The sequence below is a fragment of the Camelus ferus genome, chromosome 7 (genome assembly GCF_009834535.1).
Source record: "Camelus ferus isolate YT-003-E chromosome 7, BCGSAC_Cfer_1.0, whole genome shotgun sequence".
In the NCBI taxonomy this organism is placed as follows: Eukaryota; Metazoa; Chordata; class Mammalia; order Artiodactyla; family Camelidae; genus Camelus; species Camelus ferus.
Window position 1 is genome coordinate 5,365,947 of NC_045702.1, and position 25,113 is coordinate 5,391,059.

General features: G+C 50.4%; 1 protein-coding gene across 1 annotated transcript; it reads left to right on the forward strand.

Moving 5' to 3' along the window:
• Positions 1-5,197: 5,197 nt before the first annotated feature.
• On the forward strand, positions 5,198-25,013 carry GBX1 (gastrulation brain homeobox 1). Its single transcript, XM_032483137.1, has 2 exons — positions 5,198-5,858; positions 21,299-25,013. Exons 1-2 carry the CDS (start codon positions 5,324-5,326, stop codon positions 21,853-21,855), a joined length of 1,092 nt encoding a protein of 363 aa, XP_032339028.1. The 5' UTR covers positions 5,198-5,323; the 3' UTR covers positions 21,856-25,013.
• Positions 25,014-25,113: the final 100 nt, after the last annotated feature.

The following is a 25,113-nucleotide window of genomic DNA, read 5'->3' on the forward strand; positions in this document are numbered from 1 at the left end:
GGGCACTGGCGATAAAAAGACCTGCCTCTCTGGTCCCCACTAGAGTGTACTTTCCAGTGTATTTGTGTTTTGAACGATGGCTCTGGCGGCTGAGTGGCTTGGGGGAGGCCGGGAGGGAGAATAAGAGACCAGTTAGGAGGCTACTGCAGAAGTCAGGGCAGAGATGGGAAAGCAGTAGGTGCGACTTGGGACCCTTTTTGGAGACATAATGGGACTTGTTGACAGAGTAGACGTGGAGGGGCTGAAGGAAAGCACAATCCAGGATGACTCCCCCACCCCTGTTTTTTTGGCTGAACAGCTGGTTGGAAGGTGGGGAAGATGAGAAAGGGGCAGGTGGTGAGGGAATCAGAAGGTCTGTTTTCCAGAGACGTTTAGTTGGAGCTGCCTACTAGACATCTCAAAGAAGCTGTGTTGCATGGTCATTTGGATCCGTGAATCTGGAATTCAGGGATGAGGGCAGGTCTAGAGACAGAAATGTGGGATCCCTGGCATGTGAAAGATGTTTAAGGCTTTGTCCCTGGAGACTCTTGCCTCTCAAGGAGCTGACTTTCCTAAGAAAGTCCTGTTTCTGCATTTTGATGGAAATTCTATTTAATCCCGTCTGCATCGTTCATTGTGTCCTTCCAGAGTCCCCGGTTTTAGGCACTAGATAGACAGCTGTGATTGAGCTGCCCCCACCCTCAGTGAATTATATGTCTAGGTCTGAGAAACAAGTGTGTGAATAACTAGTTCAAATACGAGGGGCAATGAAATGAATGCAAAAGACGCGTGGGGACAGGAGCTGAGGGCATAAGGAGGAAGGCAAGCAATAGGAGCAGGGGCCTGGGAAGACGTCGCAAAAGAGGGGGTGCCTTTCCAAAAGTACTAAGAAGGGGCAAGAATTTCTGATCATGTCTGGAGAGCTTTGGATTCCTGTCGGATGCCTTTTTAAGGAGGGAAGGAGTAAGGGAAGAAAGGCGATGTGGAGTGGAGAATATGAGGAGCTGCTGCCCAAGTTCACGCGTTCTCCCTTTAGCAGGGAGATGTCAGGAAGGTCCCTTCTGGGGTTACACATCCAGACACTCTTGCAAGCCAGGGAGCTTCCTCCTCAGCCTCTTGGCTGCGGGTCCTGCGGGCCCAGAACCTCTCCCCAGTAATTGCTTTCCGTAATGTGTTTGCTCCAAACCAATTTCACGCCTCCGTGAGGACTCCGCCCTGCACTGAAGGCGCGGACCTCCCCACCACCAACCTACCCGCATGTATCGCTTTCGTATGCACAAAACAGTACACATTTAACACAACTATACACAGGGTTCAAGTATCTGGATACAAAAAACATACGTGAAGCTGCACGCGTACATACTGGGCCTTTAGAATCCCGTGTACAATCCCCGTGCCAATCCCCGCGCTCACAGTTAAGTACCCTGCAGCACCAAGCGCTCTCGCGGTTGGACGGCTCACCTGGTCCTATTCCTTTGCCCTCGGCGCCTTACGGACTAACGCCAGGGGGCGCTGCAGTACTCCGCACCTCTCTCGCGATGATGCAGTTGCTCACTGCTGCCACCAGAGGGTACCCGCGGACAGGGTCCGACGCTCCCCACCGTAAGAGGACTCCCGCCAATGAGTGAGACGAAGGTATATTTGGATTTAAGAATACTTCGTTCTTTCTAGGTGCTGGGTTCCAATCCATGAAGGGGAGACCAGATGGTGTGGTCCCATATAGGCACAAGCAGAGGGGGTAGATTCAAAATGAAATCCCTCTGTGGGAGCACTTCCCCAACCGGTGGAGTGAGGAGACAAGTCAGCACGTGAACAGTTAAAGCACTTTTAGAATTCCATTTTAGACAATGAGGTGCTTACCTACGTGGGCCTGTTCAGGGATTCAGTAGAACTACAGAGTTTTCTTCTTAGTAAAGAAAGGAGCCAGCTCTGTTCAGATTTGATCATGACAGCTTCTGTCCTTGGTACTGATGGGAGAGTAAGAAGCAGTTTTTGGAGAGCCGCTAATTTGGGGGACTTCCAAAATTGACCACTCTGCTCTTCTTTGTCCACTTAGTGCAGGAAGAACTCATTTTGAAGAATATTTCCTCATATTCACTTGTCTCTTGCACTGGCTTTTTGACCAGCAGAGTAGATATTAATTGCTCTCTCTTACAGATGGAGAGGTTAAGTGAAAAAGGGACCAAGGTCACATGGCCCAGTGAGGGGTCAGAACAGGAACTTAACTTCAGGTCTTTTTACTCCAGCCAGTGCTCTTTTCCATCACCATGCAGCCTCAGTTCCACGATCCATGAAAGGGCAGGGAAAGGAGACGGGCTGCTTCAGTTGCCACTATGTGAGAGTTTTTATCCTAGTTTAGCTACTGAATGTCAAGGACTATGTGGAAGCCACACTTCATAACCCCAGCACAGCAAGGGAACAGACTAAGGATTAAAATGGATTATAAAATACAGTATCTAACAAACACATACCACACCAGGGCACTACAAAATCCCTGAGGTCTCACTTGCCTCACTTCAGAGTTGGTGGCCCACTGGGACTTGTTGGCAACAAGTTTTAAGTCTATATCCTCTATGCCAGCTTGAGCAGAGAATTCCATGTTACTGAGTATAGATCTGGGCAATAAACTCTTGGCCTGAACTAGGTGACATACATCTTCAAGATAAGAGGGTCTTTAACCTTGAGTTCTTGACAATGCATGATCCATTCTATCTCACCAAACAGTGACAGGTTTATTAAAGTGGCCTTTTACTTGGGTGGGGGGAGTAGTGGGAGGGATAGATTTCAATATATATCCTTTTGAGCTTTTGAAATTTGGTACCAGGTGATTTTATTACATATGCAAAATAAAATGAGTGCAGTCACTTTAAAAATGGCTCTTCCTTCATGCTTTATTTGATTGGTGTGGCTACTGCTCATACAGCTTTAATTTCAGTGATTGGAGCCCAAAGTTCCCTCAGTAATTTTTCAAGCCAATAAGCCTCTATTATGGGCCTAACACTGTAAAGCCATCACACCAAGGGCTGACCTCCCACTTCTTAAGTACAATACACTTTTGAAGTCTGGTCTTCCCTGTTGGTACCATGAAGTGCTTGGTTAATTTTACAAAGGGTCCTGAAGAATGCCTTTAGAAGGATGGACAAAGATTACCCTAGTACTTTAGTACTGAACTGGTGTTCCCTGACCTAAGTGAAGGCACCTCTTCTTTCTCCATGATGACATCTTCCCACCAGACTCATCTCTCAGAAGTTTCGCTGAATTTAATGCAGAGCCCAAGATAAACTAGGACTGCATAGAAACCACACTCTTTTACCCTCACCTCTCTGATGCATTGTCAATCAAGAATAACCAAAGAAAGCTCCCTTCTTGGGTCCTACCCTCTTCTGTCCCATTCTGGTGACCATGTCTTTCAGGGTGCTGATTTTTTAATACAGCAGTCTGACATTAGTGGTGTTCACTAGGCCAACACAATGTGCCTGATTTGAGCAAAGGTCACTGAGATCCAGAGTCCCCCTGCATGGCTCTGACATGGCTTGGCACGCTGAAACTCTGGTGTAGGTTTTCCTCCTCACCTGAACCAAATAACTTCCGCTAATCAGACTGCATCTTCCTCAATTTGCCTGTCTTTGCTACTATTGATTTCAACTCACTTGGTTCTCCCTGGCCCCACCCGAATAATAGTTTCCCAGTGACCAGATGATCCTCATTTAGCTGGCCAGTCTTGCTCTATGTCCTGAAGCTCCAGTCACTCTTCTGCTGACTTGCCTGTCTTGAGTCTTTCTTGTCCACTGACCTGAGGCTACTATCAAGCAAAAGTGTCCGTGACTTTTGCCTGTAGATTGACAACTCTACTTCTGGGAATCAGAAGGAGGGGGAGGGTAAAAAGAGCCACCATTTCTGTGTCTGAGAACGGGGGAGGTGAGCAGAGTCACCCGCAATTAGCGGATAATTAGCGCCGCTGACCCTTGGGGCTCATCAGCGCTCCTGGGGCCAGCCCCCAGCAATCAGCCAGGGCAGGTCGAGAGTGTCAGGCCCGGGAATGAATAGGGCTCATCAGCTGCGCTGGAGTCGGGGAGCCAATCAGGGAAATTAATAGAGGAAGAGAGGGAGAGAGAGCGAGGGAGGGAGACAGAGATAGACAGACAGACAAGAGAGAGGTACAGATATAGGCGAGAAATGAGGGGGAAAAAACAATAAGGCAGACTGGGATAGGGAATGAGAAATAGGAACAATCAAATAGGGATAGGGATAGAAGCAGGGCAGGAAAGGGAAGAGTAGAAGGAAGGAACAGAATGTAAAGGATGGGAGGAAGACGAAGGGAGAAAGGTGAGAGGAATGGTAAGTACTTGGCATAGTGTGGGCCCTCGAGGAAATTACCCACAGAGGCCAGGGCAAGGAACTAAGGGAGTCCTCGACGGAGGAGGGAGTGAGGAACAAGGGGAAGAGCCAGTGCCGAGACCGGAGAGAGTGTGAATGGAGTCTGCCGAGGAGGAAAACGGCCCCAAGACCCTGAGCCGCGGCGCGCGGTGGCGGAGCGCGCCCCCTGCCGTCTCCGCGTCGCCGCCCGAGGGGGCGCAGAGGTCCTGTCCCGCCCGCCGCGCGGGGGGCTTGCGCCCTTGGCGGCCACGTCGTCTGCCCCAGGGGCCGGGGAGGGGACGTCAGGGGCAGGCAGGCACTCTGGGGGACTCGCCGGGAGTCCGATGGAGGGTAGTGGCCCGGGGCGGGGGCTCTGCGGTCGGGCCCCGCCGTCCACCCGCGCCCGTGCCCCTCGCTGCGCTGTCCTCGCGGCCGCCCCGCACTCGGTCCACGCCGGGGCCCACCTCCCAGTCCAAGCCCGGATCTGGGTGGTCAGAGTAGGGGGCGGGCTTGGTGGAGGGAGGGGCACCGGCCCGGCAGCTGCAACTGCCTTCTCGTCGGCCGCAAACTTTCACAAAGCGGCGTGTCCGGCCTCATCAATCTCCATTAATAATAGTTGGTTGGCCTGCGGGGGGCGGGCGGGGGTCCCGGGCCGGCCGGCCGGGCCGCTGGGAACGGGCTCTGCGGAGGGAGCGGGAGCCGGGCGCGGCGGCTGCGGGCGGAGGGAGGAAGTGAAGCGTAATTTGAGGAAGATGGATGAGTCCGGAGGGCGACACCCCCAGCCCGCCCGCCCGCCCGCCCCCTCCCTCCTTATGAGAGAGAGGGAGCGCGGCGCCGGAGCCACACTGCGCCGAGCCCGCGCCCCGCCGCCACCTCGGCCCGGGAGCCAGGGAGCGAGCCCCGCGTATCCGCGCGGGGCGCCCGAGCCGCGGGGCGCCCGGCGGCGCCCGGAGGGGAGCGCCCTGGGGCGGCCGCAGCTCCAGGCACCATGCAGAGAGCTGGAGGCGGGGGCGCCCCCGGGGGCAGCGGCGCGGGCGGCGGCGGCGGCCCGGGCACTGCCTTCTCCATCGACTCCCTGATCGGGCCGCCGCCGCCGCGCTCCGGCCACTTGCTCTACACTGGCTACCCCATGTTCATGCCCTACCGGCCGCTCGTGCTGCCGCAGGCGCTGGCCCCCGCGCCCCTGCCCGCCGGCCTCCCGCCCCTCGCCCCGCTAGCCTCCTTCGCCGGCCGCCTCACCAACACTTTCTGCGCGGGGCTGGGCCAGGCCGTGCCCTCGATGGTGGCGCTGACCACCGCGCTGCCCAGCTTCGCGGAGCCGCCCGACGCCTTCTACGGGCCCCCAGAGCTCGCTGCCGCTGCCGCCGCCGCTGCCACCGCCGCCCGGAACAACCCCGAGCCGGGCGGCCGACGCCCGGAGGGCGGGCTGGAAGCCGAAGAGCTGCTGCCCGCCCGGGAGAAAGTGGCAGAGCCGCCACCGCCCCCGCCTGCGCACTTCGCAGAGACTTTCCCAAGTCTGCCGGGTAAGTGCTGGGGCCGATCAGGGCGCCGGGCGGGAGGCTCGTTCACCTGGAGACCCCAGACAGCAGCCTGCTCAGAATCTCGGCACCTGCCCGGAGCCCTGGAATCCCAGACCCCCAGATGGCTGGTTCTGCGGAACCACCTCCAGTTCCGTTCCAAACACAGCACTTCTCTAGATCCAAGAACCAGACGCCCTGCTCTGTCTCCAGAGTGTCTGAAGCCTCCCCGAAGACTTCCCAGCACTCCCTTCCAGATCAGTGCCTTTCCTCCCGCGTGCTAGCCCTTGAGCCTTGGCTCCCCGTCTCCTTTTCAGAATCCCTTCATTTTTCTCCTCTGTCGGGAATAGAGAAGCTGGGAATGTGGGATTCTTGGGGACACCAGCAAGACCTCCGGGTGAGGATATATCGGGCAGCTGTCAACTTACTAAGGGCTTCCAAGGAGGCGGTTGTATTGACCCCATATGGGCTCTGGAAACACAGGGGCAAAGGGACGGTATTACAGTGGTGCTGGCCATTTGTATGACCTATCTTCATCTTAGTTATAGAGGTCACTTCTGAATTGGCAGATTTAGAGCCAAGCCTTGAAGAACCAAGTTGGGGTCCTAAAGGGACGTTATCTAGCAGGGAGCCTACAGGGTTGACTGGGAGGCAGAGAGAGAGGCTAAAGGCTGGAATGAGTTGGATGTGGCCCAGAGGCCTGGAGTCCAGAATCCAGCAAAGATTGTGGAACCAGTGAGATTCAGCTAAGAGGTAATTCAGGAACGCTGGATCCACCATAGGAGGATTCCCTCTCAGTAGAGGCGAGGTGTATTCAACTGAACCCTGTTTGGACTCAATCTGCTTGGAGCCTTCCTGCCTTCCTATTGATCCTTAACACCTAGAAGCTAGGAAAGCTTTTGCTATCCAGAAGCAGACTCAGGTATGCTGAGATCCAAGGCTTAAACAAGTTGGTGGGTGGGCCCTGTTTAAGAAATCAGGGGCTGCATGCAAGTGTGGTGTTCCTGAAACTTCAAGTTCTTTAGCATCAGGATGTCTGCCTCTGCTCAACCATTCATCACATTCAGTTTAGCAGGTGGAAATGACCTCAGGAGGCCTGGGGGCTAACTCCAGTGGAGACAAGGACCTCCAAGAGCCCTTTTGTCCTTTACCAGGAGAGGCCAATTCTTGATGATAGGTTTCTGGGCCCTTCCTTGGAACTGTCCAAAGGGCTCATAACCAGACCCTGAGGGCTGCTATAGAGTCTGTCTTCATCTCCTTTACCCCTTTAGCCCTGGGCATTTTGGCTTTGGTTATTCAGCTGTTGTTTATGTCACCTGGTTGGACCAGGATCCAGTGACTGAAGTCTGAGCAGTGTCCCCTAAGGAAGGTCAGAAGGAAATGATAGAGCAGCAGCTGGAAGGTGGGAGGGAATGTCCACAAGATGAAAGGGCTGGGAGTGGAGTAAAGGAGGAGCAGCCGGCAGGGTGATGGGAAGAGGAAAGGATCGGTGGGATTCAGGAATAGGATAGTCCTAAGGCAGGAAAGAGAGCCAGGCAGGTCGTCAGAGGGATGGCTTTGGAGGCAGTCAGAGCTGGAGGAAGAACCAGACACCTGAGGAGGAGATGAGCTGAGGGGGAGGAGACAGGAAGGCACCCCCAGTGGAGGGGGTCTGGGGAGGAGTATCCCCAGACCAAGGGAGAGCAAGCAACTTTTCCCCTCTCCCAGGTTCCCCTCGGTTTTTATTTTGACCCATTTGTACAATGGGGACTCTTTTCTGAAGCAGATAGACTATTTGGCTGGAAAATCGGACATTGAGAGAGAGAGAGAGAGCAGAGGAAAAGGACAGAAGAGAAATACTGAGGAATAGAACAGAGGAGAGGACAAACAAATGAGCTGTACACCCCGATTCTCCAAGAGAGGACACGAGAAAGGAGAGGGGCCATGTATTGGAAGAGAGATGTACAAGGGGTTTCCAGCACTGGCTACATGAAAAGGAAACAATATTTCCAGACCAGAAGTGCGTGCATGTGAAAGAGTTCTGTCTTGAGATGACTGAGAAGGAGCTAAATAAATACACTAGTAGGAAACAAGGAAAAGTTTCAACATTAGGAGTAATTTTTTAAAAGGGTTTTTCAATCCTGGGAGTGATGGGAAACTGGAATTTACGTAGAATGAGGAAAGAAAGATCTTCATCACCTGAGGAAAATATTGGGAGCAAAAAAGAGAGACGCTGTTCTTGGAGTAAAGACAAAGTGTTTCTTTGCTAAGATGATGAGAAGGAGGCCTTACAGAGGAAGAATCTGAGAGGTGCTGCAGTGAAGGTAATCACTCTTATTGGGAAGAGATACACATGAAGGGTTTATAGTGGGGTTTGGGGGCAGAGCAGTAAGGAGAGGTTTCAGAAGGCACATTCTAAGAGGGTGATGCGTGGGAGGGCCTATCTGTGACTGCGGCTTCCTACCCGTCTCAGTGCGGACTCTCCCAACTCTTCCCCGCCTCGCCACTCACGTTCACCTTCCCAGTCTTGAGTTTTCCCTAAAATAGTTGAGAAAAAAAAAAAAAGGCAATTCCAGAAAGGTTAGACATAAAATCAGCTTGGGGAGCAATGACACATGGCCCGTGCTGAAGATGAGGGGAAAGCAAATGCTCCATTCTGGGACTCGCATTGGAGTATTTAATGTAAAGTACCACAGCGCTCTGCTCGAATCACACGGCCGAAGAGTTTGAAGAAGGAAATCTATTTTTAAAGTGACCGAGGAGGAACTGTGGTCCTAGTGCGAATGGGTGACATTGGTCTGAAATGACTAATTCACATTTGTCTAGTGTTCTGCAATTACTAGCCCTTTTAATGAAACTATAGTGAAGACAGGCCAATTTGGAGAATGATGAGTGAAGTTCTTTTCGTTGGGAGTTTAAAAGACTATTTCTAAAAATTTTGCTGAGAGTTGAGACAGAGACCACCCCACTAAAACTGATGAAGAAAACAGAACTTTGTTATGATTTGATGGCAGGGGTAGAAGCTGTATTAGCAGGCCAAAAGAAATAGTGTGTACAGAAGTAGTGGAGTAGAAAAGGACTGAGAATGGTACGTTGAAAGTAATTGTAGGTTTGGAGTGTGGGGGCAATGGGATATTTGGGGGACGTGTCTTAGTAGGAATGACCGAAGAGAATTTTTAATCAGTAGGAAAGGTTTAAAAGTACAAATCAACAGAGCTGCCCAGAGTCATGCTGTCTAGCAAGCCATTTATGTAATTTAAATTTAAATAATTTTATTAGCCACATTCAAAAAGTAAAAAGAAATGGGTGAAATTAGTTTTAATAATATATTTTATCCCAACATGTCCAAAATATTATTTCAGCATTAATCATATACAAAAAAATGAGATGTTTTATATCTTCTTTTCATGCTAAGTCTTTGAAATCCAGTGTTTATTTTCACAACATGTCAATTCAGACTATCCATGTTTCAGGTGGTCAGTAGCCTCACCATATTCAACGTAACAAATCTCGAGAGTTGTAAGACCAGTCATGTGAACATATGGGGGATAGGGAGCTTTGAAACGGGCGGATAGTGAAGTCCTCAGTGTACTAGGAATACAGAGGGAGGAGAGCAGTAAGCCCTCAAAGGTAGGAGAAAAGAGAATTCTGCCTTGAATGAGGTGGACAGGGATGATCTTGTTGTGTGTGAAGGTGTGTGTGAGCTCTGACTGGGTTTTTAAAGCCGACTTGAAGGTGAGGTGCAAGTACACATCACAGAGAGGACGGGTGAAGAGGATGCTGTGCACTGTGCGAGTGATGGAAAGAGCTGTCCGTCTGGGGAAATGCAGAAGAAAACTTTAAAGTGGAGGTGTCTTGAGCAGTGATTCGTTCTGGGAGAAAAGGGTTGGATTGCCTGAAAACACAGTTAAGAGGTGAGGGGTGGCAGATACTCTATCTGTAACTGTTGGACCGGCGATAAGAATGCCATGAGAGACTGCTACGAATGATGATGCCAGTGTTGAGCATGGTGAAGAAAAGGACATTTGTCGTTGAGGTGGTATAGAAAAGAGTATGGGATGGGACAAACCTGGGAGGTGGCAGTGGACATTTTTTTAAAAAACTAAACAGAAAAAGATTTGTTAATTTCTGATTAGAGATTGGCAATAAGAACGGAAATCATGCAAGGAGACAAGGGAAATGTCCTAAGAGCTTAATGTTTGGGTGGTGATTGCTGTAAGCCAAGCACCTGGCTGTGGCGAGAGAGCATCTTAGATGGCCATCCGTTAATTTCCAGGCAGGTGTCCACTGTGACTGTCAGGATACACTTACTCATGAGAGAAAAACAGGAAATGATAATGTAGCACAGATCAGAGACTTTGGTTGCTGGAAACAGGAGGGAGATTTTTCTTGGGGGTGATGGAGAGTATATCTTCCTGGAAATTTTGAGGAAAAGCATACAGGGAGTGTGCTTGCTCCCTAGACATTTACAGAAAGGCCAACGTTGCACTAACTTGCTGTGATCGAAGGATCACTTGTTTAAAAGTTGTGACACATGACAGTTTCAGGTCTCAACTTTGTCACTCACTAGCTGGACGGTTTCGGCAAGCCTCTTCAATTCAGGGAACATTTATTGTGTGTCTATTATGGGCTTAGTATTGTTGGATACTACAGGAGATTCAAAGTCTTACAACCTCCTTAGGCTTCAGTTTCCCCACCTGTAACATAAAAGTTTTAGTTCAGATCATTTTTATTGTTCCTTTCAATTTCATAGAACAAAAGGTTATTTTTCTAGCCTCAGTGTTTAATGTCGAGCTGTTAACATGGACTCCACAGGCCTCTTATGAGTGGATCTGTTAATTATGGGTGGAAGAAAATTACATCTTTATTTCTACTAACTTCTAACTAAAATCAGGCACTTCCTTTAATTACAAAGGTTGGCCAGAAACCATAGCAGTTTTGGCAGTATCTGGGATTTTTGTCACCAGTAGAATTCACAGATATTTTCATAGACATTTACAATCTTTGGTGAGACCTTGTTGATTAATGAATCAGTAAAGAAGCATAAATGATTATATCTCAATTCACTTAAAGTATTTGATAACTATTGTACACCATTGGCTTGAAATGTAATCCTGTATGTTTTATGTTACACACGTAAGAGCATTATTCTAAGCAGGACTTCATAGGCTTTATCAGACTGCCAAAGAGCTCATGGCACAAAAAGGGTTAAGAAACCCTGGTTGAAAGAGAGAGGAAGATCTCAGAAATGACAGGAGGAAAATTTTATTGAGAGGATGGGAGTGGGGTGTGGAGATGCCTTGTAGCACAGGGAAGGTAACACTTGGGAGACTTGGGAGACAGGAGGTGCTCTGCAGTGGCATATGTAAATACGGAGAGGTGGACTGTAGATGGTTAGTTCCTATACTCAGAGTGATGGGTGTTCTATGCTGGCAATAACGGGAGACAGGCAGCAGTTGGAATAAGGAGGGGGAAACATTTTAATTGGAAAGAAGGAGGAATATAATATTATCAACAAAGTATGCTTCACTGAGAGTAATGTTACAATGGGAAGCTATAGGCAAGGATTTTGCCTCAGAAATAACAGGGAAAGAAGGAACTAAAATGGATTGGGAATTAGGAAATAGCAATGAGAGAAGCAGTGGAGTAGATGTACACACAGAGAAAAGCTTACATAGAAATGATGAGAAGGAGAGTTTGGTGGGAGAGAACTTTTACCCAGAGGGAGCCGGAAATGCCCCCGGGCTGGGGTAGGAGATAGGAAACCCCGCATCTGAACCAGCAGAAAGGACAGAGCCATGTGCGAAGGTGGTGGTGCCCGTGGCTGCAGTGGCAATGATAAGAACAAAAGAGGTCTAGAGAAGCGGGTGGGGCTCTTCATTGGCGATATGATCATGCTGGGAGAAAGTCCTAGCTTAGAGACACTAATTTGGAGAGCGACGGGGCAACAAGATGAACTTGATGTGATGGACGAGTGACCCTCACGGGTTGAGTTAAGTAGCAGTAGGAAGAGGCACCACCGCAGTCGTGGAGGGTGTCTTCCCTTCCGTCCCATCGCAGCAGGGAAAGGAACCATCTTCCAGCGATGAAACGAACAGTCTGTGTTAGAAGCAGTGGGTGGGGGCTGCCGGGACTAACAGACTAGGGTTACAAGGAAAGAGCAGTCTGTGAAAAATGAGGGTGGGAGAAACAGGAAAATGCTTCTGAACTGGGGGTAACGGGAGATGGTTTCTTGACTGTGAATTACAGAGGAAGTGGTATGAAAACAGAAGCATTGGCCACGACGGGACTCTGTCTCGGGAGCAGCGGGAAGAGACGTGAGGCAGAGGTGTAGCTGTAGCAGGAGGGAGGAAGATGAGCGTGTCCCGAGGGGGAAGGTAAGAGGTGCTTTGTGCTGGAAAGGGTGATGCCCGCTCTGCAAAGGCGCACAGGTCTGGGCCAGACCGCACCTCTGGGTCTCAGCCTCCTCATCAGTAAAACTAAGGGTTGGAATTAGGGTATCTCTAAGGTCACTTCCAGCTCCAGCTGTACAATTCTGTTTTTTGTCTGTAAAGATACCTTTATTAATGAATTATTTCCTTTAAAAAAAAAAAAAAGGCGTCCTGAGCGGAGGGACTGGGGAGAGATTCTGCAGTGCTCAGCGCTGAGATGCCCGGCTAGCTGAGCGGAGGAGGCAGGTGGGCCTGGAGACGCACATCTGGAGGGCTGGGCTTTAGGATAGAAAAGGCTGTGTCCCCTGGGATGGGGCGGTGCTTCCGAGCAGTGGCCATGTAGGGTGTCACGCTGAAGGAGGGAGACGTCTGATGGGGGGAGGAGCAGATCTTCTTTAGGCGTTAAAGACTGGCGGTCAGTTGAGACCGATGTGGCCTGGTGAGGAAGGAAGCAGTGCCCTCCAGGGGATGAGGAGGACAGAAGCTGTGCTGTGAATCCATTCCTGGTCTTCTGAATTAATTCTCCACGTGCTGCGCTGTTTATGATCGAGTGACCGTGGAGCTCAGTCTCTTTTCCGCTTGGTGGTAACAGAGAGGTGTGGTGTAGCCCAGAGGGACGACGTCTGGACACAGACCTCGACCCCACCCTTTTCTGTGATCTGCAGCAAAATGCTGACCTCTGTGTCTCCGTTCTTTCACCGGTAAACTAAGGGTGACAGGACTTACCTCCCAAGAGTTAAGGATTGAATGAGGAGATAACTGTCCAGCATCCTAAAGGAATAGGTGTAAGAAGTTACCAGTGCCGCCATGGACTGGAGAAGATGGGGAGCTCTCCTGGGCATCAAGCTGGGAAAGACCTCTTTACTAGGAATTATGAGAGGTGACACTCTCTGTACTGAAAAGGACACACGTCTCCGGGAGTGGTGCTGGAAGCAGTGCTGTGCTCCGGGATCTGTCTACGGCGGGGCTACCAGGCGAGAACACGGTGGGAATCTAATAAGGGTAGATTTCATGTTTTGGCTCTGGCTCTTTCTCCCTCCTTTCGGTTTTCCTGTCTCACGTGTTGGTGAGACTCTGCTCTGTGGACACGGCTGCCCAAGGCCCTTGTGCTGTGCCCCACGGGGCCTGGCCTTCCTTTCTCCCCGTTAAAACAAACAAGCCCCCCCACCCCCGAAGAAGCAAACAAACAAACAAAAAGCCTCTCCTTTTTTCCTTCATCAGAATTCCTATCCCCTAGTGTGTCTGATCTCAGTTCAGTTGTTAGGATTAAGTAATTCACACTCAGATGGATTAAAGAGGTCTTTTTAAAGTCCAAATAAATTTCAAACTTGTAGAATTTTCAATGGTGTTATTATGAATAATTTGAGGGATGACCTACCTGGGTTTCTTCCCACCTTTTTGGCAAAATTGTTTTGGGTGGGAGAGTTGCGGGAATGCGGCGGAGAGGCTTGCTTTCCCTGGAGTCATGCGATTATTGTCACTTCCAGTTACAGCATCGTAGGTAGTCAGAACGCTTTGGGTTGCCAGTGACAGTAGCTCAGCTCTAATTTAAGCTAAAATGGACATTTATTGATTCACGTGACTGTGAAGCACAGGAGCAGATCCAGAAATGCAAACAGTGTGGTCTGGTCTTTTCTTCTTGTTCTGAACCTGACTCCTCTGTCTGCCTTTGCCTCTTTGTCTCCTCCCCAGAGGTGAGGGGAGGGCAGGAGCACAGCAAGCCTCAGTTTTATAATCCCAGGCTGGGACGCCGGCAGAGTGTGTGTGTGTGTGTGTATATATATATATATATATATATATATATATCTCATCCTAGGGTGACCAGTTAACTAGCTGAGTCAAGTCCCAGGGGGATGGGATACGCGGTTGGCCAGGTCCAGGTTGCCTTCCTCTGCAGTCGTGAAGCTGTCGGAATGGAATTGACAGCCCCTCCGGCCTGGGCAGGTGATGCGGCACAGTGCCCCAGGGAAGGGGTGCTGAGAGTGGTCAGAAGAGGGCAGGGATGCTGGGCAGACAGAAACAAATCCCAATCCGGTGTCTGCCTCAACCAGGAAGGAAGCAGAGAAGGTGCCTTTCGCTCCCTTTCAGTATTAGCAGGGAAGGCCTCCTCCCTGGCTGGACAAGCAGCCCTTGCAGTGGTGGAGGCTGGGACTGAAGCGCTGAGGAGAGTTCCGTCGTGCGGCAGGTGGAGAGAGACGAAGACGGGAGAAAAACGTCTCTCCCTCAATTCCTGTACAAGAAAAAGCCGTCCCTGAGGATGAGAGAGCCCACTGTACGTTAGAAGCTAGAGAAAATTGATATTAAATCCGTTCCCATAATTGGGCAATATTATTTTCTAAGTGAGAAAATATACTTCTGAGTAAAAGATACGCTGACTGGTAAGATGACATCATACAAACAGATAATGACAGAAAAGATAGAGAGATCTGGTGGGCAATTCTTCTTGGGGAATGATGGGAGAAACAGCCTGATCTGGGGAGTGAGGCCTCCCCGGTGGCAGCTTTAAGAATCTTCTCTAAGAGTGTTAAGGAGAGATGTTAATGACTAGGCTAGAGGTCTGGAGTGGTAAGTGAAAGGAACAAGGGCTCCACTAAAGCTGGATTTGATAGGAAGGTCTTTTATCTGATGAGGCATCTGGGAAGGACTTCGACTTCATGTGGCGGGGAGGAGAAGATATTTTACTGTAAAGGATGGAAAGCGCATTGGCTGGAGGTTTAGGAGCCCGAGATCCCAGACATGGCTCTGTCCTATCTGTGTGGCATAGGGGTGATTTAATCATTTAACCCCCCATTACTACTAATTAATAGGTCAACTCTACTCCAGTGAGTTGCTTGAAGATGAAATAGTAAGTGTGAAAGTGTTTGGGAAAGTTAAAGGTCATACAGGAGTGCCACGGAGGGAGCTCTGAGCTCGGGGTGGTGGCGAAATTGCTGTGAACTTATGAAGGTGGCAGTGAGGCAGAAAAAATTCTCATGTCAATTTGGAGTAGAGAATGCTGGAGAGTCGGGGCAAAGTGGAGAGAGAGAGACTGAAAATGGATTTTCCTTATTGGACCAAAAGTTATAGAAGGAGCAGTAGCATCATGGGGGCATGAAGTTAATGGGGATGAAAAACAAGTTGAAAGTGAGCTAGTTGCTCTAAAAGGTGGAAGAAAGTACTGTCTCCAAAAAGAACAGAGAAATAATTCTGTACCGGCATGATGATAAAATGAGGATTTAGAAATGGGGGTGCTGGCCAGCCTGGGTGTTTCCCCACCTTTTGACCCCACCCAAATTGGGTCTGCATTTGGGAAGCTGAGCAATTGTCCTGGGAGTGGTTTTGGGAGTGTGAGGGTCATTTTTTTTTTTTAATGGAGGGACTGGGGATTGAACCCAGGACCTTGTGCACGCTAAGCACGCTCTCTACCACTGAGCTATCCCCTCCTGACCCCAGTCATTTTTTAAATGGAGGGAAGAGAACTGAGAACTGAGCGTGATGGGGAGGGGCTTCTCCTGAGTGAAGACTAAAGCCTGTTGATCTTATACAAACTAGAACAGAGCAGGGTGGATGAGTGATGGCACGGAGGCTCTGTGAGTCCCCCTCACTGGGGGTCTGCAGTGGTCCTCCACTCCCCGGGTGTTTTCCACTCCACGACCCAGGCCCGTCGTCCTTGGTGACCGCTGCCGCGGACTCCCTCTCTTGATTGTGTGAGTCTGGTGTGGTTTATTCTTTCTACTGGAGAACACCTGCCGTGGATTCCTTGGCCTTTGATTTCTTCCACAGTCTGACCTGACTCAATACCAAGTTAGGGCTTCTCTTCCTCTTATAAGATAGGCCCCACGCAGGGGCACCTCTGCAGCCTGAGTGCTGCTCTGGGGTGGGAATAATGCCCCTGGCCTGGACTCCCCAGTCATCATGGTTCGAACCCTGTGATGGCTGCTTCTTAGGATAATAGCATCTGCCAGCAGAGTTCACGTGAACCCCGGATGTTTCCTACTAACCGGTCTGCCCTGCAGTGGTTTCCCCTGGGTAGATAGCCCAGGTTTCCACAGACTCTAGACGTACGCACAGGGAACAAGCTGAAAACACTGTACTCTTCTATTTCCAGTAGTGTCATTGTCACACGCAAAGGACAGACCTTACTATCTGTTTGGCCTACCTACCTTGCACAAACTGTTTCCAATTAAAATTTTTTCCTTTTGCTAAAAATTATTCTCATCCAGATCATTATTTCCCACGTAAAATTTTCAGTGATGTTTTGTTGATCAAATTTTTTTGTCCGTATCAATCAGTTATAGGATCTGCAGTTAGACATTGACTTTTATGGACATTATATCTACAAGGTCCAATTATTCTAAACCAAGTAGAACTTTTATCAACAAGGTGTGCTTCTGTCAATTTTAGTCCAAACCCCATTTTTCTATGTGTAATTTTTGTATATTGACTATTAATATTCATTATGAATTGGATAAAGAAAATAGTTTACATTTTTCCAGCTAATTCATGAGGAGATAGTAAAGCTGTTTCAGGCTCGCCACTCTGTCAGGGACTGCACCACTGTACTGCTCATCCAGTCCTCCCAGGTGTGTCTCCATCACTTTGGGTGCTGCATTCTGAGCTGCTCTGTCTGCTGGTGGAGCAAAGAGCAAACAGCAGGGCCAAAATGTTTTGCTTTGCTCCAAATGCATCAGTGTTTAGGGCAAAAAAGGTAGGGGTTTTGTTTGTTTGTTTTAAGCTTTTTACTCTTTTATTCGCCCGATGTTTTCCCCTATTTTTCTGTTTTCTATTTTTTTCTATTTTCAGCCCTTTCTGTTTCTCTGACTTGTCATTTAATTCTCCTGCCCCTGTGCCTGCCCTGCTTCTCTCCTGCCCCAGCCCTCTTCCTGCCCTCTTTGCCTTTCCTTCTGTCTCCCTCCTCCGGCTCTCTCACTGTCCCAGGCCCTCTCCTCTGAGAGCCGAGCTGTGTTTCCCGCCTCGGTTGCTTTCTTTTCTTCCCCGCCCCCATCTCCTTACACGAGTTGCTTATCAGACACCTCAATGTCATGGTTATAAAGGTTCAGAAAGAAACTCTTGCCCCTGCCACTCAGGACCCCACTGGGATCAAGTAGCCAAGAGAGGCTGTGAACCGCGGCTCCTTGGATGGCTTTAAAAGCGGCCCTGAGGGTGGCCCGCTGCCGTGGGCTTGATTTTATGGGATCTGTCTGAAGACAGAGGGATGGATGACATGATCTCAGGAGGGCTCTGCCAGATCAAGGAACCTGGGAACCTCATCTCAATCATCATCAATTTAGATTTATTGGTCACCCCCTGGGTGCTTGGAGCTGTGCTAAATGATTTCATCTTTCAAGCCGTGAAATCCAGTCTCTGCCTTTAAAGCAGCTGTTTAAAATATTGTAATCTTGGGCTGAGTTTTTACATGCTATTGTTATTCTTTCTGTTATTATTTCCTGAAAACCATCTTTTAAACATTAGACATTAAAAGTTAGAGGATTTAATATCAACGTGGGGGATTGCTCTTGATTTCTTTTTGCGTAAGAGCCTGTACACTCCCACTGCAGACGGTCTCCTCTCCAGCAAACGTGAGCTCAGAGGACATGCTGAAAAGTGGGTGGAACAATATTCATGGAGGGGGTGTCTTGTGCCCGGAGCTGGGACGTGGGGAGCAGGGTGGAGGGGGTACTCTAGGAGGGGCCTGAGAAGGGAAGGACAGAGATGGAGAGTGAGAAAGCGCTTGGGAACAGTTTCTTTCATTTAGTCAACAAATATGTATTGAGCGCCTACTCTGTGCAGGTAATTTTCCAGATGCTGAAGATACAGCTGTAAAGACATATTAAAAATCTGTACCTTCATGATGCTTATATTCTAATAGGAAGGGACAGTCAACACAATAAAAGAATAAAGTTGGTGACATGTAATATAGCAACAAATAAAGCAGAGAAGGGAGACAGGGAGTATTGAGAGTTTTAATTTTAAAAAGGATGATCACAGAAGGTCTCACTGATAAAGTAAAGACCTGAAGGAAATAGAGAATGTGTGCAAAAACCTAGGTGAAGAATTTAGTATTCTAAACAGAGAGAAGAAAGATCTAGGGGAGGGGCAGGGGACCAGAGTGCGAAGGGCAGAAGCAGGGAAACCAGTTTGCAGAAAATGTCGATGAGCCAGGTAAGAGATGAGGGTGACTGGGGCTCGTTGGACACACACAGAGGAGGTGGTGAGAAGAAGTCAGGGTCTGGGTGTATTTTCAAGGCAGCGGCACTGCCAAGATTGGCTGGTGGCTGGGCATGGGTGGTGAGAGAGAGTGAAGGTTTGGTTTGAACACAGGGAGGATGGAGTTACCGTTAACTGAGATGGGAAAGACATGGGTTCAGATGGGGAGGGGCTGTCTTGGGAGGAAGATGGGAAGTTCAGTTTGGGAAATGTTAAGCTTGAGTTCCAGGGAAGTGGAAAACAGTGTGGGGAAGGGCCCTGAAGGAGATGAAAGGGGAAACTAGGGACATGAATCTTGCTGAAATTAAACAGACTTTGGCTGGGGATGAGACTGGGGAGAAAGCCCAGGGTAAGTGAGGCGGGCGTCATGAGGAGCACGTCGTCTGTGGACAGGCTGTTTCTCCATGGACAGGTAACGGAGCTGGATGCAGGTGCAGCTTGGGTGAGCTGTGGGAGGGAACGGGGACCAGCTGCTGGTGGAGAGCAGTGAGCAGGAACAGCATCAGAGGTGGAGGTCCGGGTGAGGCTGAACTAGGCTGTGCCACGTGGGTTTGAGAAGGTTAAAGAATGAAGCACTCCCAGAAGAAAAGGAAGGGGCCTGGGCTTAAAAATACCCATGAGGTGTGCAAACACTGATTGAGATGGAGGTGGGTGATCTGGACACGGGCTGAATTCTGGCCTCTAAGGAAATGTTCTTGAGGAAATGGAGCAAGTGTAGACTGCATCAGTGAGGGGAAAGGACAACTCTGGGGACGGGGAAGGGAATTGAAAGCTACTGGGCTGGTCCTGGAGGCCCAGGGAAGTTCTTGGTGTCGTGCAGGCAGATGGACAGGGGTTGGGGAGGAGAGCCAGCTAAGCTCTGAGTGTTGGAATGTGGTCTAGACACACACACACCTGCACAACCTTCTTCTCTTAGAAAGCTTCACTGGTCCCTGAAGTCATTTCACTTTGGGTTGTATTCTCAGCTTCGGAATGCGCTTGTGTACGTGGGATATGTGTTGATATAGATGCACCCCCACATTTACGAAGTCCCCCCAACTTTACACAGTGAACTCTCTTGGTAAGGAGCTGACTGTTCAGTTTGCGGATTATCCATTTTCTCTTGCTCTCTTTTCATCAGTTGGTTTTCTTTTGACTTTTTGTTGTCAAAAGACATTGCTTATTGGTCCTTTGGGCAGAAAACAAGGGAGTTTGTAGAACTCAAACACAGAAACATTTATAGTGCATTATTAGTTGCAGTTCTGACCAAAATGTCAATAGATAAGAAGATTAGAACCAATGGTTGAATCGAATTTTAGAATTATATTTGGATTAAAATGTCTCTATGCCTGTGATTACAAGTAATCAGTAAACCACTGAGTCGCAGTTCTCCTTTCCCGTTTTCCTCTGTCTTTCCCTTTGCTGCGCGTCTTTTTTTAAAACCTGTAGTCAGTTTACAGTGTTGTGTCGATTTCCGGTGTACAGCATAGTAGTTCAGTCACACCTATACATACGTGTGTTCCTTTTCAGATTCTTTTTCATTATAGGTTATTACAAGATATTGAATATAGTTCCCTGTGCTGTACACTGTAAACTTGTTATCTATTTTATATATAGTATATATCTATTTTATATTATATATAAATATACCACATCTTTTTATCCAGTCATCTGTCCATGGATATTTAGGTTGTTTCCATGTCTTGGCTATTGTAAATAGTGCTGCTATGAACATTGGGGTGCATGTGTCTTTTCAAATTAGAGTTTTCACCAGATATAAAGCCCAGGAGTAGGATTGCTGGATCATAGGGTAGGTCTATTTTTAGTTTTTTAAGGAACTTCTATACTGTTTTCCATAGTGGCTGCACCAAATTACATTCCCACCAACAGTGTAGGTTCCTCAGGATTCTGAACTTGAGCAGAAAGCAGCTGTTTGTGCTTCTCAGAGGGCAAGTGGAAAAGAGATGATGTCTTTTTAAAACTGAGGATAAGGGTGGACAGGGTCCTGGGATGCTAAGTAATTGGATGCTAAGTAATTGGAAGAAAACTCTGGCCACTTGTAAGGTGGCATATGGCTGGGGGCGCTCCCTGTTCTGGTCTAGTTATGGAGAATTGGAAAGGTGGGGTGTGGAAACCTTGGACTCTCAGGTCCTGGGGTAACATTTCTTGGACCCAGATTGCAGGAGAGGGTGAGGTGGGAGATCAGATGACCCTGAAGTTTCCATCTGGAAATGAGACTCTAAGATTCCAGGGAAGAGAGAAGGGAGACAGAATAGGGGTCAGCCCTGTGTCTTCCCACTGGGCAGGTGAGGAGTCCTGGGAGAAGAGCAGAGGCCGCAGCCGCAGCCTCCCCTTCTGTCCTGTGAGTCACTGCTCCTGCACAGCGCACCCCAGCCTATAGCAGCTGAAAGGGGCCTAAGCCAGGCTCCGCTCTGCTTCATTCCGGGACCTGCAGCTGGCATGGTCTGGCTTTGGAGGGGTGGTGATTTGGAGAACTCAGCCCTCGGTCTGAGTTTGGAGAAAAGCTGGGATGCTAGTGGGTAGCAAGACGAGCTTGGGGGGAGACTTGAGGGGTCACGGTCCGGGGGACGGTGCTCTTTTGATAGATGCCTATTGCCTCCCCCACTTTGCCGTAGTGAAGTCTGTGCTGGTTAATACCTTTCTTTCCATTTCTTTGTCTTCCCGAACCTCTTCCCCACCCCCCACCCTGGATGTGTCCCCTCCCTCCCCATCTCATCCCCTCCACGTCCCATCCGTATCTCCCTGCTGTCCCTGCTGTGTGCTGTTCACGCCTGGCCATGCGCCGCCTCCAACCTGTCTGCCTTCTCCTCGCCTTTGCCTTCCCCGTCCGTCGGTTCTCACTCCCCACAGCAGAGGGGAAGGTGTACAGCTCAGACGAGGAGAAGCTGGAGGCACCAGCGGGAGACCCGGCAGGCAGCGAGCAGGAGGAAGAGGGCTCAGGCGGTGACAGCGAGGACGACGGCTTCCTGGACAGTTCTGCGGGCGGGCCCGGGGCCCTCCTGGGACCTAAACCGAAGCTGAAGGGAAGCCTGGGGACTGGAGCTGAGGAGGGGGCACCGGCGGCAGCGTCAGGAGTCACAGCTCCTGGGGGCAAAAGCCGGCGGCGCCGCACCGCCTTCACCAGCGAGCAGCTTTTGGAATTGGAAAAGGAGTTTCACTGCAAGAAGTACCTGAGCTTGACCGAGCGCTCCCAGATCGCCCACGCCCTCAAGCTCAGCGAGGTGCAGGTCAAGATCTGGTTTCAGAATCGCCGGGCCAAGTGGAAGCGAATCAAGGCTGGCAACGTGAGCAGCCGCTCCGGGGAGCCTGTCAGAAACCCCAAGATTGTCGTGCCCATCCCTGTGCACGTCAACAGGTTTGCTGTGCGGAGCCAGCACCAACAGATGGAGCAAGGGGCCCGGCCCTGAGCGGCCCCCAAGGACCTTGAAGGCCAAGGACTTCCTGAGTCTGCTCGGAGACTGGGGTAGGGTCTGGGGACCAGTGGAGCTACCACTGTGGTTCTGCCCTTGGTTGGGGCTCTGTTGGCAGTGACTGTGGCTCTGGGGGTGCTCTCTGGGCAACCTTAGCTGCAGGCACTTGGCCCTAAGCCCATTCCAGAGACAACCCCCCGCCCCGGACTGGAGGATTCAGAGTTAACCGGGCTTAGGTTCTCGCTGTCCAGGAGCTGCTGGGACCAAGGTGGACTCCTGGGCAGGGACCGGGTTCTTAAATGCCCAGGACCTGAGAGGTTCCTGGCTAATGCCCTGGAGTCACTTCTGCCAGGGGCAGGAGGAATCTGGGGTGATACCGAGTCAAGCTGATCGCAGCTCCTTATTTATTTTGTGTAAAGTTTGTATATATGGAGCCCTCCATCCCTGTCTGTCTGCACCCCTGAGAGGGACTGGGAAAGCTGTGTGTTTCCTGGATCCTCAGCCAGAGTTTAGTTCCATCTTGCTGCCCCAGGTGGGCTCCGTCTTGCCTGTCTTTAGTCCAAGGACACGAAAACAAGATGGAACTGTCACTAGCCTCCTTAGAAACCTTTCAGCACTCGCCACCTCCTCTGTGTAATCTACCTCCACTCTGTCCTTCCCTGCTCTGGGCACTGCCCACCGTTCACGCCTCCAGACCTCATGCTCCTAACCGGCACCTCTTTTCTCTTCACCATTAAACAGGCAAGCTTCTGCACCTCTGCTTTCTGCTCTTTGGAAGAGTTGGCAGACTTCAGGATAGAGGATTCACTCTCTTTTGTATCATGAGGGGAAATGAAGTACTTGACCCTAGGTTAGCAGGGGTGTGTCCAGGTTATCAGTCCTGTCGGGGACCAGGGCAGGCTGGGGGATCAGCCGCCTCACCTGTGAGCCTGTGAGTAAGTCCTTTTCTGTGCAGAGGACACAGCAGCTTAGTCCATCCCTGACACTCTGATATTGCAGACATGAGGGTCAAAGACCCATTTCCAGGTCTCTGTTCTTGCAGTATTAATTGTAATGCCCTCCCACCCCACCTCACCCCACTGCACCGTTTACAAAGCCTAGGATCGCACATCCTCTTCTGTTATAGAATGAGATTGGTTGAAAGGGCCCACTGCAAAGTGGATGAGGCAGGAATGAATCTGTGATGGTTCTGGAAGGGTGTGTGCTGTGGGAGATAAGCTATGGAAATAGGAATTAGAGGCTTTGGGGCTGGAGTTCTGTGAGCAGATTAAGGAACAGCATTTGTAGTGGAGGGTCAACACGGGGGACACGTGGCTTCAGGGGCACTTGCAAGAGACAGAGCAGACCGAGCTGGAAATGAGACCAACTAAAGCTGTTCGCCGCCCCCGCCCCCTTCACGGCCGGGCTCCCCTCCTGCACCAACTGTAGGGCCGGGCCGCACAGACATACCTACGCTGGCATCAGGAGGCAGAGAATTCTTACAGAAACCAGCTGAAGGTGGTATCCTGGTTAACGGGGCTTCTGGGGAAGAAACATGGCCCACGTTGATTTAAGAGGAGAGCTGGAACAGAACAGAGCCATCGAGGAAAACAATAGGCTGAGTGAGGCAAGGTCAGAGAAGGGAGGGGGGCACAGCCCAGGCCAGTCCTGGCAGAGCTCCTCGCCTGCCCTAGAGGGCAGATCGCTGCTGGTCCCGACTCCTGGAAGGGCAGACCAGCCGCCGCCTGGTCACTCAAACATCTACGAACACCCCATACCGTGACAGTTGGCAGCTCTTTCCTCCTAGGTGGTTTTGGCCACCAAACAGGATAAAACCTGGAGCCATGACCGGTCGCTAGTGACTGTCAGTTCCCCAGCTGGGACACACAGGTCCAGGGTCTTCTCTTATCTTTTGGCTAAATTTCTGCAAGGCCTGAGAATCAGGCTTAAAACAAAAACAAAAACAAAAACATAGCCCAGCCCAGCCCCATTCCTGGTTTAGACTGCGCTGTCCCCCACACAGGCCAACTTCATGGTGAGAGTCTTTGTAGGGAAGAAGCCAAGCAGAGGTCAAGGATCACAGGAGCTGTTGTCATTTTGTTATCAGGAACTTATGTCTGCAAGTCTAGGGCTGGAGCAGAGGCCCTCTGGCTCTGCCCCCAGGGAGGGAAGGGGGACAGGGAGGAGAACTAGCAAACCCAAGGCCCTGATCGGCCATTTTTTCCCTGGATTTACCTCTGAAACCTCCTAAACTGTAGCAGGCAGTGTTCAGCCACTCAAGCTGCTTCTTTTCCTTAGGGAACGTGGAGGTGAGGCTTGCTAGTGTCTTTTGAGCCTAGGAACTCATCTTTATACACACCCCTGGCTCATCTCTGTTCTGCCCTTATCTTTAGTTAGGCTCTTATCAGCCTTGCAAAAGGGGCTGTGGACCAAGAAAATAAAATCTGGTTTCCTCTCTCAGTAGCGGAACATGGTTAATTTACCTACCCGACAGGCCAGTGCCTGTGCAAAGCACCAGACCCGCACCCTGCATCCAGGGGCCACCAGCAGAGCAGCTCTAGGACGGGGAGTGGCTGGCTCAGAGAGTGGGGACCCTAACTTAGCAAGTCCTCACCCTTCAAGAACAGGTACAGAGGGGTTTTTCCCAGGCCTTCCTTCTAGATAACTAAGGGAGAGTTGGGGGAAAAGCAGACACTCTGGCTTCTGACTCCAGTTTGGAAAGAGGTTGTGGGAGTCGAGGGGGCTGTTCTGCCATCAGTGACCTACCTCCTTCCTGTTTCTCAAAAGCCAAGCCTAGGCCCGAGTGCCAAGGGAAGCACTGCCCTCCCTGGCAAACATCTAGCCACTCAGATGGCTGGATGGTGTCACTCCCCATACATCTGGCCATATGGCTCGTTCCCAGACACTAGAGAGGGGCTTGGTGCGTCTGCCCTCTCTGGGTGAACTCTGGGCAGCACAGGGTGTGGCGTGAGGTTAGCAGCTGAATATGGAGAATAAGGAGACCAGCGGAGATGCTCTGGTGACGGGGGCGGGGGAGCAGCAGGAGCTTCCAGGAGGAAACACGGAGCTCCCTCTCTCCTGGGGTCGGGGTTCACTGCCAGCGCTGCTGACAAAGTCAACTACAGCGCAGCAAGAAAGGCCTGAAAGAAACGCACGTAGGGGGCGAGGGGACACTACTGGGGCCTCAGGTGAGCATAGGGGGCAGAAAACCCTAAGCACTGCAGAAGGTGAGAAGGCAGGGACAGGGAGGGGGACGACGGGGTGCTCCTGGAAGGG